The sequence below is a fragment of the Castanea sativa genome, chromosome 11, assembly GCF_040712315.1.
Source record: "Castanea sativa cultivar Marrone di Chiusa Pesio chromosome 11, ASM4071231v1".
In the NCBI taxonomy this organism is placed as follows: Eukaryota; Viridiplantae; Streptophyta; class Magnoliopsida; order Fagales; family Fagaceae; genus Castanea; species Castanea sativa.
The window spans coordinates 68,171,070-68,183,496 of record NC_134023.1 but is presented as its reverse complement, the minus strand read 5'-3'; the positions used below and the strand labels follow the sequence as shown (position 1 = coordinate 68,183,496).

Sequence of the window (12,427 nt, the reverse complement as noted above, 5' to 3'; positions counted from 1 at the left end):
GAAATAGCTCTCCCATCACGCAATTTTAGGGAGATTCACACACTACCCAAGCATGGAGATCGCAAAAAGGAGAACCTAAGTGTCAACCTAAAGCCTTCTAGCAATGGGCAGACAGCCAATGGTGGGAATAAGAAAGCGAAGATCTCCAGATTGGGCTGCAACAAAAAAAACCCAGGCACTAGAAGCTCCAAAGCTCTGAAGTGATCAAACCCAGAACCTGATTCCAGCATTAACCCCTTCTCACTTGCTGCTTGTCCGAGTACTGTCCATGGCCTTCCCCTCACCTTCCCTCCTTCCTCTTCCCACAGTGGGATGGGCAATTTAGCACAGGAACAAGGCCTTACCCATCCTAGAAGAGATAATTGCTCAGATACGAGCAGCCCCAACAGACACTTTGGGTTGGTTTGAGGAGGAGCTAACAGCAGCCTGGAAGCATATATACCCGATAACGCCGCCTAGTGTAAGAACAGGGAATCTTCCCTTGGATCACCCAACATGGGAAAGAACTCCAAATCAGTGGTGGAATTTCCTCACAAACATGCAGTTGATTTCAGAAAAGGAAGCCCAGGAATTGAACAAGCTAAGGCGGTCATTAGTAGTGCCACGCTTGGACGAATCGGGTTGGCTAGTCCAAGAGAGGAAAGTGATCGATTTCAGGGGTTCGATCTCAACACATATAGGGAATGCGCCTACGATGAAGTTGTTCCAGACTCTTAACCCAGTCAAGAGGTGCAATCTCCTTCTTTGTTGTAGAGAAGAAATTCAGGGGATATTGACTTATCTAGTGGTGTGGAAGCTAGACTGAGTGGTATCCAAAGACCTGTTGAGGAGGCTAAGATGGAGCATGATTGCATTAGCCAAGATGGGGACCAATCCAATTGAAATACCTAATATTAACTATTCCCAAATGAATATTCTTTTGTGGAATTGTAGGGCTGCCCTGAATGGGGACTTCACGAGAAGAGTGTTCGAAATGACGGTGAATCATTTTCCCTCCATTATGGTTATCACTGAAACTCGTGTGGGTGGTGATAGGGCCGCCAAAATAATTGAAGGACTTCCATTTGATGGTTTCTTCGTTACTGAAACTATTGGATACGCAGGAGGACTTTGGCTGCTCTGGAAGAAAGAAGAGGTGGATGTTTTTGAGCTAGCTGCCACTAAATAAGAGATCCATGCGACTATTAAGGTATGCAATTCTGACCTTACCTAGCTTATTTCTTCTGTTTATGCGAGTCCTTGTTTAGCTGAAAGAAAAATTCTTTGGGCTAATTTGTCTCAAGTAGCTCTATTACACAACCTGCCCTGGTTACTCTTAGGTGACTTTAATGAGATTTTGTGCGGTAATGATAAAATGGAGGGTAGGCAGATCAACCTCAATAGAGCAGTAGAATTTAAATCTTGTTGGATAATTGTAACTTTTTGGACCTTAGGTTTTTTGGGCCTAAGTACACGTTGTCAAATTGTAGGCAAGTGACTGACCTTATTCTTGAGTGCATTGATAGATGTTTTGGTAATCCGGCTTGGAGAATCCTTTTGCCTGAAGCCTCGGTGACCCATTTGCCTAGGGTTTTTTTTTTTTCATTGTCCTATTCTCCTAGAATTATCCAAACCCCCTTCTGTTACAACTGATAAACCCTTCAAGTTTCACACGATCTGGATTCATCATCCAAAATTCCCTGATGCTGTTAGAAATGCCTGGGATTCTGTTCCTAACCTCGGCACGACTATTGAGAATTTTGTGAATAAAGCTAAAATTTGGAACAGAACAGTATTTGGAAATACTTTTGCTCGAAAGAAAAGAATTCTAGCAAGACTCAATGGGGCTCAAAAAGCCCTGTCCAATGGTCCAAATCATTTTCTGATCTAATTGGAAAGAAGTCTCATTGAAGAATACAACTTAATTATGCGGCAAGAACAAGAATATTGAGCCCTAAAATCTCGGCTTAATTGGGCTGCCTTTGGTGACTCAAATACCTCCTTTTTTCATGTGTCAACTTTGGTTAAGAGGCATAGGAATAAGATTCAGAATTTAAAAAAATTATGTTGGGCAGTAGATAACAGATGAGGAGGGGGTTAAGAACCTTATCCTTGCGAGTTTCAAAGAGATCTTCCAAACGGACTTTTTAGTCTCTTCCTTTGAGTATGAGGTCCATGGTTTTAGCTACTACACCCTTACTGAAGTGGCTTAAGACAAACTGCCTATGCACCAACCTTATTCAAGCTAATGGCATCCTGTGGTACTCCCAATTTCCCTTTGTTGTTTGGTAATTGTGGATGCATAGAAACAGATGTGTTTTTGAGAATTCCCCTCCCAATCTGAAGTTGCATCACCTGTGTCTGCAAGTTGCAAGGGAGCACTTTTATTGTGTTAAGTCCAGAAATCAAGGCATACTATTGTAGTTCAGGTGCGCTGGAACAGACCCCCTATTGGCTGGTTTAAGCTTAATTCTGATGGTGCTTCGCTTGGGAATCCTGGCAAGGTGAGTGGGGGTGGTCTGATCCGAGATCACCGTGGGGAGTGGATTAAGGGGTACTTGAGACATGTTGGGTTTGCTTCAAGTGTTACTGCTGAGCTATGGACGCTGCAGGATGGCTTGGTGCTTGCTGCCCAGCTCGGCATCTCCTAATTACTTGTTGAATTAGATGCAAAAATTGTGGTGGACCTGATGCACTCTGTCAAAAATTCCATTAACTCCTTCTCTTCTTTACTTAATGACTGCAGGTACCTCCTTCATCAATTCCACAAAGTCAGGATCAACCATGTCTTTCAGGAAGTGAATAGGTGTGCAGACTATCTTGCCAAAGAAGATTGCAACTTTTTAGGGACATTTACTGTCTTAGACTTTCCTTATTCAAAAGAATTTTGTAATATTTTAAATTCTGATGCGTTGGGGTTGTACTCCTACTTTGCTATTTATGGCTAGTTAGTTTAATGAAATTTCCCCCCTCTTAACACCCCCCCCCTAAAAAAAAAAAGAAAAATAAAAAAGAGAACAATGAGTGAGTGGGAAAACAAACTTACAACACTAATTCTTACAAAAGAACCTAACCTTTGTATAGTATAATATGAAACTTGAAACTTATTATACTTACAGTTGTTTATTAAAAAGATATCTTAAGGGATTCAAAATAAAAATATATATTTTTATTATATTTACATAAAAATTCAAGACTATGGAAAGAGAGGAATGTGTCAGGTAACAAGAAAAAGAATTACACGTTTAATGTTCTTCAAAAAATTGATCTGTCAATTTGATAAGAGAAAATTCAGGGTTGAAACAGAGTTACTAGAAGTAGAACTACAAAGAAAAACTTGATTAAGTTAATGTATTTACTCTAGTTAAATGATTTCCATACTTAAAACCCATTAAAAGTTGGTTGACAAGGAAGATCACTACGACCAAAGATCAAACAGCTCGAAAGCCAGGTTGCACAGCCAAGAGACCTTTTGCTACCCGATGTTATGTTAAAATTATCAAGCACCTGTTACATTTAACTTTCCATTATTCCACAACATTGTTGTTCCAACAAATTATGTCAAAACAAGACAAGTTTGTAAAGGTTACTTCTTTGAACACATATCAAGGCTATGCCCATATCATTCATTAAAAAAAAGTCACTGGAGTGTGAAACTGTGAATAGGAACACTACTATACTCAAAAGGAAGAATTTGAAAAGAAAGGGTATAGACTACAATCCATCAAACTCTGAAATTCACAATTCACAAAAAGTAAAATCCACTCATTATGACCTGCCACATGAAACCAAATCCATTTTTTGCTTCTCGAATATACTTTTAAGCATTTAACTTCAAATTATTTCTTTAAGACAATCTTTGACATGTAGGCTTCCGTTGTATAGTTGCTCAATAGTATGCTTTCCGAGGATTGTTCTGAAAGAAAGAGAACAGAAAGGCAACACATAACTCATTCATAAATATAACCATAGGAGATCTATTTAATAAACACATTCAACGCTAGCATTAAAAAATATTCAAGGTAATACCAGAGGGTTAGGCCTGTAACGATAACCAAGCATCATCCGCTTCTTGTACTGCTCATATATATCATCCTCAGGAGTCACATCCCCAGGATTGTGAGCACCCACCCCCAAGTTGTCTATCTTAACATTGCCTGCCATGATTGGATCTGCAATACCACTTTTGGAGCTCCCCAGACCTTCACCTGCAATTCACATAAAGGCAAGTAAGTTTCTCACCAAATACACAGCATCTTGAAAGAATTATTTGGATCGTGAATCAGATTTTAAGACATGTATGTGTTTATTTGTCTCTATGTGAAAATGTGTCTGCACGCCTTTACATGTTTGTGTGTGTGTGTGTGTGATAGAGAGAGAGAGAGAGAGAGAGGCACCCTCTTTCCAACCCATTTTAGACAAAAGTCTATGCCCCACATTATCAGCCTGAATTTTTGCTCTTTCTGCAGCCTCTTTGGCAGCCTTCTGTGCAGCTGCATCATTACAAGCAGCCAAGAATTTCTCAAGCTCTTCTTGTGGGATGTAATCACCCATGTGATGCCCTTTTTTAGAAGAAGCCGCTGTGACCAACAATTGGAAAGAGGACAAATATGTTCATGGTGAGCACAAAATCAAAAAAACACACACACAGGGGAAGCCCAAAGTTGCAGATAAAAATAGTTGGTCAATGAAGGCTCAAATAAAAACGCCTTCAAGGAAACCAAAGAAAATTTGCTCTTACTGAGCAAATCGGGACCTTGGGGCAGAAGCTGGTGGTGGCATCTCATCTTTTGATTGTTTAGGTTGTTTAAATTTCTCTTCCTGTGCAGCCTTCTTCATGTAAAACTCCATCATTGCTATGGGATCTGCACCTGTTGGTGCACTAGCTTCACCTACAAACAAAAAAGCATGCAATCATAAACACGTGTATCAAACAAGTATTCAATACCAATCAATCAAAAGCACTTATACTTCATAATTTGGGAGGCATCCCAACATAACATGATAATAAACAAGCAAGATACCAAGTATAAATCTGTAAGATACTGCCAACACACATGATATCCTGTTTAAAAATTTGAGTTAAGCATTCTAAAACATTCCAAAACACTCAGATAAAATCTTCACTCTCAACGGAACACAAAAAAAAAATGCTCCTCATCAATTATAACAAAGTTCTTACCAGTGTATCAAAAACAAAACTAGGGATTATCCTCCAATATTTCATAAAATAATCTGGTTCTATTAGTCCTTTTTTCATTTTTGTGAATCACCATTGAATACTTCTTCTGAAACAGAAAACATATCTTAGGCTTTTCCAAGAAGTAATGGAGCAAGTCACTTCATTTTCAATGGGAACTGTGGGAAGTCTTTCAAAATCCAGTCATAGGGTATGTGCAAGAGAGAATAAACAAAGGAGATCCTTTAAGAAAACAATAACCCTATGCTTGGATAGAGGGACATGAGGGGGGGAGGAGTGGAGAGGAGTGGAGGGGACGTGGCTCTCCCTCCGTTCCAAACATACTGTAAGGAAAAGATGGAATGGTCATCACGATGACCTTCTAGGGCTCCTCTTTGGTTGAATCAATTAAGAATCATCATAGTCAATCACACTCATACTGTGTTAATATATATATATATATATATATACACATACACACACCTTTTGAGCCTATAATACCCATTGCTGCACCTTCAGTTTTTCCAAATCCCCACTCTTGACGCTAAATATAGGATATCTATGTTCTCCTATTAAAAATATTTCTAGGATATTTTCTAATGCAACTATTCTTTGTAATAATGTATCCTTTGATCAGTGTCTCAAAAAAAAAAAATGTATCCTTCGATCAAAGTAAACACAAATTCATGCCAACTGCAACTAAGAATGAGATCAGTAGCTAATCAGCTGTATATAGAAGAGCTTGACCATAATTAAGCACGGCACCAACTGAAAATGTTGGAAGAAAAACTGAAAGTAGAAGTTGAATGCATTTCCCATAAAAAGCAAAGAAGAACTATTTATATATCATTACCATATCTTCCTGCTGCTGTTTGAACTCTTGGATCCTCAGTGGCAGCATATAAAGCGGAGGCAGGGGTTTGATAGTTCAAATGCTGATGAGAAGACCTTTGAGAACCACTGTTGGATTTAGAAGCTGAAGTACTTGTACCACCTACACACTCAAGCACCAAAATTACAAATTAGGCTGGAAGGCAATAAAAAAATAATGATATTAATAACACTAAATTATAAACAAATATTGAGGGAGGAATGTGGCAATACCATGACAAGTAGACAAACATATAAATAAATGATTCTTCCCTTAGGATCATAACCCATATGTCTATAGAAAACCAAATAAAACGTGCATATAAAATCTAGATACTAGGAATTGTACTGATGGACCACTACTACTACTTTGATTGTAAAATGTGCAGAAGGCCCAAAAACATACAAGTCAATAAATTTTGTTTTAGCAAAATCTCCAAGACTCAAACCCCATGTATTATTAAATTTATTTCAAGCTATCTATGCTAGCAATTTTTCTTCAAATTTCCTGATTTTAATCATCAAATCCAAACGCAACCTAGCTGAAAATTCCATACCCAAGAACCACCAAAATCATTTCGTCAAGATTCAACTACTAACCACTGTGAGATGATTGGGATTCACTTGTCTGTGAAAGAGCCTTTTCCTCTTCAGCAAGCTGATATTCATAATATTTGTAATCTGGGCAACTTTCATCAAATAGAAATCTGCAGAAGAATACATAATACCACGCATTAGAAATTTCTTAATGTATCTGTGGGGAGGGAGGATTGCCAACACCAAAAAGTGGAAAATTAAATAACCTCCTATATAAATGAAAAAATTATATAATATGACCTAATAGAAATGGGAAAAAAGCCATGCCAAGGACCTCAACAGAGAGCATAAACTAATAAATAACCCATATTAAGATTCAATTGTCATTAAGGAACTCACTTAAAAGGGGTATCACCAGGATTCTTTTGACGTGTAACATGCTCAAATTGCCTTCCATGTTTAGCCACAAAACTTGCTAATTTGTCAGCAACTTTCTTCACTGTAGGATCACTTGGAGATGGTGGTGCTGCATATCACTTATAAACTGATTAATACCGAGAGCATGAACAAGGTTATGCAAATTACTCTTGTAGCAGGCTTGCCACATATTCCAAATCTTTCATTGAACATCTCTTTCCACCAATGTTGATAGGTATTTAAGGTATAAGCTGCAGTCATGAGACAAGAAATATTCAAGAATGTTTTGTCCTCTTCATCCATACCACTTCAAGAGTAGAGATATACACCCATATCATTTCCTCGATAAAAGTGTACCCAATGAAAAGGATGAAACTTATTTACAAGAATAACTATAAATGTAAAAGACCAAAGGATCAAAAAGTTTTGAAAAGGCTATGCACAAGACCTACAATTTTGAAGATGGTTAACCAAACTACTTTGATTGGTGGAGGAAAGGGAAGGAGTAAACTTTAGATTGACTCTACCTAAAACATTTCCTAGGAGTTCAAAAGGGCATGAAGAGAATCAAATATGAGTTCTACACTTCTACATATTATAATCCCAGACCCACTCCAAAACAAATTAGGCACAACTAGGACATACAAACACCTCAGCAACAAACCCTACTTATTCTTCCTCCAACTTCCCCTACTTTACCCCTCCCCCACCCCCAAAGAAACTTATAAAAATACAAACAAAATCCATTCTCTTCCATTTCCCTACTTTCACTCTTTCTAAAATTTTGTAAGGTGGCCACTGCTTATCAAACTTTACAAGAATAACTATAAATGTAAAAGGATGAAGCTCATTTACAATAATAACTATAAATGTAAAAGACCAAAGGATCAAACTGTTTTGAAAAGGCTATGCACAAGACCTACAATTTTGAAGATGGTTAACCAAAAATAGAAAAGAAACTACTTTGATTGGCAGAGGAAAGGGAAGGAGCAAACTCTAGTTAGCCTCTACCTAAAACATTTCCTAAGAGTTCAAAAGAGCATGAAGAGAATCAAATAGGAGTTCTACATATTACCATCCCAAGCCCACTCCAAAACAAATTAGGTAAAACTAGGTGTTCATTTGGCAAAGATTATTTTTGTCAACTTATTTTACTATTCAGCTTATTTTTATTACTATTCATGAGTCACATTGCATTTTTTGGTACTATTTATAAGTCCTACTGTACTATTTCAGCTAAGTTTACCTTTATCTATAGTACTTGCAACAAAAAAATTTCAGTTCCAGCAAAATAAGCGGATCTCAAACAGACCCGAGGACATACAAACACCTCAGCAATAAACCCTACTTATTCTTCCTCCAACTTCCCCTACTTTACCCCTCCCCCACCCCCAAAAAAAGTCATAAAAATACAAACAAACAAAAAAAAAATCAATTCTCTTCCATTTCCCTGCTTTCACTCTTTCTAAAATTTTGTAAGGTGGCCACTGCTTATCAAACTTTAATTTCATCAAGAACCATGACTGGACCATAAAGTGCCTTAAAATTGGTAAACAACGCAAAATAAACCTTCTACTGGAGAGGAGTACCAACTTCAGACGAAAATACAACGTAATCACAGTAGGTGAGAAATGACAACCAAAAGAAACAAGAAAATGGAACTGAGAATGCTTTTCCATCCGTCATAGCTTTATATCATATGACAAATGGAAAATCAAGATGCACTGTTAACATCATGAAAAAGATGGCCACTTGAAAGTTCAGGAAAAAAAGTAAGTTCCATAACAAAGCCAACAACTTATCAAAACAAATAACAAACTAATAAAAAGGAAAGAGAAAGATAAGATAAGATAAATTCACATGGCAGCTACTAAGACAAATTGAATACTTAAAAATTAAGACTGTAGAAATATTGAAGTTAGACTTATCCAAAAGAAGAAGAAGAAGAAGAAAAAAAAAGGAATTTAGCAGATGGATCTATTTTGTACTCATTCTATGGAATGATACAGAAAAGATTTGCATCATCCCTTCATAAAATGAAGTTAAAAAACATGTGCAATTCTAGAACTATAAAAAAGGCTATTGAAACAAAAAAACTAACAACAAATAGTGGCAATATTTTCCTGATTCTGTTCCTCAGTAAATCAAAATACCAAAAGATCTGCAGACCTTCTATAGCAACCTAACAAAATAAAATAATTATTATGTATTCAGTAATTACCAACATCCACTTGTCTTGATGAATGTTCAGAAGAATCTGAGTGATCTAACTTTAGTCGTTTCGTTGGTGCATCGGCTGAAACTTTACCAGCATCTGTTTCATCTTCATCCTCATCTGCTAGCTTAACAGGAGGTGCCACAATCTTTGACTTTTGTTTCAAGCTGAAAGCAAGTTTTCCACCTGAAGAAGCTTGGGGTTTCTTCTGTGTATCATTGGTCTTATCCACACTTGTTCTACTAATGGTAGAATTAGCCGTCAATGACCCTGATTTAATTTTGATCGGTTTAGACTCCTCTAATTTTGCACTCTTCTCCTTTTCCTTCTCTTGTTGAAGCTGTTTGAACCTCTCCATGAATGAACCATCATTAACAAAGAGACTAGGAGGTACACCTTTGTCCATTGGCAAAGAACCAAGTATGCCTAGGATGTGTACAGCAGGTAAACTGTTCGACAAACAAGCTTCCAAGCTATTTAGAAAATGAACTGGAACTTTAGCTCCAGTCTTTCTAATTTGTGAACGTGAAACAGTTCTTAATCAACTAATGATAGCATATGCCAACAGGAAAAATAAACAAATAATCCAAATGAAAAGGTGCAATGTATGGTTAACTAACAATAAAAATCGATCACCCACAAACACCAAAATCACAACATTGAGAGCAGTGAAGTGCATTTCTTTTTTCTTTTCTTTTTTTAAATACAAGATTTAAATTAACAATCCAAAAATTTTTAATTAAAAAAAAAAAAACATAGTTGCATGTTATATGTGAAAGTTAAAAGCAATAAACAAGTTCTGATAGCCTATGTACTAAGCAATTTTCCATAAAATACAAATCATAACTAGTTAACTACACTAAAATTGTCCAATATAACCTATAAAGAAGAAACAAAACCAACCTCCAAGTCACAAACTACCATAATATAATACTCAGATTGAAGCTGACTCATGCATAGCAACTGCAAAAAAGTGGGAAAAGAGATGGCGACTAAAATGCACATTATGTACTACTCCCTTTCCTTCTATTGCCATGTAAGGCCCACAATAAGCAGATTGCATAAAGCCAAGAGCCTTGTAGGTGTAGCTCAACTGACACGTCCTGGTATTTCCAAAAGAGATGTCCAGGGTTCAAATTCCCTCACCCCCAACTAATGAATAGTCAGATAGCATAAAAACGCAGTTCTAATACCGTCCAACTTATCCAAAACTAATGCCCAAGCAATACAGGGAAAATTGCACATTATGCACCATTGCAAAACCTTTTAGAATTCAAATTCAGGTTGCTGAGACAAACCCCATATTCCATTTATCCAAAACTATATATTTCCTATTCTGACCACTTTTAGCTCTAAATACAGAACAAATATCTCCAACATCTCAAAAAAAATCCCTAAATCTAGGAAAAAGAAAAGCTTTTACTTACATTCAAAAATACACCATTCAATCGTATTAAAATATAATCTTTTCATGCTTCAAATTTGTTTGCATACCCTAAACAACAAAACTTTCATACAATTTATGCACCCAATCCATCTGAATATAATTTCAAGCATTTAATCATTCAAACACAAACCCAATCAACCCCAAAAACCCAATAATAACTAATCAAATTTAGCAATACCCAATCACTAACCACAAACACTGACTAATTTCATCACTTTTTCATAACCCAATATTCAAAATCCCTAAAAAGCTTGTAATCAATAAAAGGTGCATGCAAATCGAAGATTTCAAAAGCCCAAAATCAAAACCCTAACAAACACAATACACGTCCAATGAAAACGAAATCCAAGTGCCACAACAAACACAAAAACGAAACGATTTTCGATCAATATTGACTTACTTTAATCCGAAGATGTATGCTTCAAAATCGATTCGATCTCAGATCGCTAAACCGATCGGATTCGACTTGCTAAAATTTTCTCGTTTGCCCTAATTGGATTTTGGGAATGGAATTAATTTTTTAGAAGCTAGAGGACGAGAAAGCACGACTAGCTTATTTATAGGGTCGGTAAAAGCGCGGTGTAGATTCACGGTTTTATATTTATTATGCCATTTTTTACGGTTATAAATATTTAAAGTAAATTATCCTTAAAAAAATAAAAATAAAAAAAGCTTTCTTTTTTCTTTTTTTTTGGGCAAATTAAAGAAGTCTATAGAATGAGTGATACAATATATCTTTTATAATTTTTTGATATATATTGAGGTAGTATATTTTGATTAATGTATAATAAAATTTGTGTTATTAGTGAACCCTTGGAAAATAATAAATCTTCTACTAGTCTCATTACACGCGCTTCACACGTGCAATGAGTTTCTTTTTTTTAGTGGTTTTATTTTGTAGCAAACAAAAAACATGTGTTTTTATTATATATATAATTTTTATTTGAAAATTTAATTTATAAGTGAAAAATAATAATTTGAAAATCAATAGGAAAGTGACCTTATTTTTTAGGCAATATTTTAGTAGGAGTTAGAGTTGTATTTTTACCAGATTGTCCTTTAGTTTTGTTTCTACTTAGACATAGGGATGTAGGGGCATTTTAGAACCATAAAAATGAGAAAATCCAAATAGGGGAGCCCATTTAATAGTAGTATAGATACTACAGTACTATTTAAGGGGTTTCCCGACTCCTCTGTTTTCTATACTACTATTTAAAGGACTTCTTCTGCTTAAGATTCTCAATTTTTTTTGTTCAAAAATGCCCCTACACACCTATGTTTAAGTAGAGACAAAACTAAATGATAATTTGGTAAAAATACAACTTTAAATCCCACTAAAATATTGTCTAAAAAATAGGGTCACTCTCTTGTTAATTTTCAAATTACTTTATCCATTTATAAATTATATATAAAAAATAAAAATTATATATAAAAAAAAAAAAAGACACATACTTTTTTTTGCTATAAAATAGGACCACTAAACCCAAAAAAAACCTCATTGCACGCACAAAACGCATGTAATGAGGCTAGTAAAGATTTAATGTAAATTATCCTTAAAAAAAATAACAAAAAAATAAAGCACTTTAAGTGTATTGCATTTTTTCTTTTTCTTTTCTTTTTTTTGCAAATTAAAGAAGTCTAGTGAATGAGTGATACAATATATCTTTTATAATTTTTTGATATATATTGAGGTAGTATATTTTGATTAGTGTATAATAAAATTTGTGTTATTAGTGAACCCATGAAAAATAAAAAATCTTCTATACTACAATACTATTTAAGG

At 35.6% G+C, this 12,427-nt stretch overlaps 1 protein-coding gene across 1 annotated transcript; it reads right to left on the bottom strand.

Moving 5' to 3' along the window:
• Nucleotides 1–3,572: 3,572 nt before the first annotated feature.
• LOC142615581 (SURP and G-patch domain-containing protein 1-like protein) lies at nucleotides 3,573–11,173 on the bottom strand. Its single transcript, XM_075788319.1, is given in 10 exon segments — nucleotides 3,573–3,895; nucleotides 4,009–4,187; nucleotides 4,377–4,559; nucleotides 4,721–4,739; nucleotides 4,741–4,871; nucleotides 6,012–6,152; nucleotides 6,629–6,735; nucleotides 6,965–7,091; nucleotides 9,204–9,709; nucleotides 11,045–11,173. Coding segments are annotated over 9 exon segments (1,314 nt in total). The 5' UTR covers nucleotides 9,604–9,709; nucleotides 11,045–11,173; the 3' UTR covers nucleotides 3,573–3,868.
• Between the last annotated feature and the right edge of the window lie 1,254 nt (nucleotides 11,174–12,427).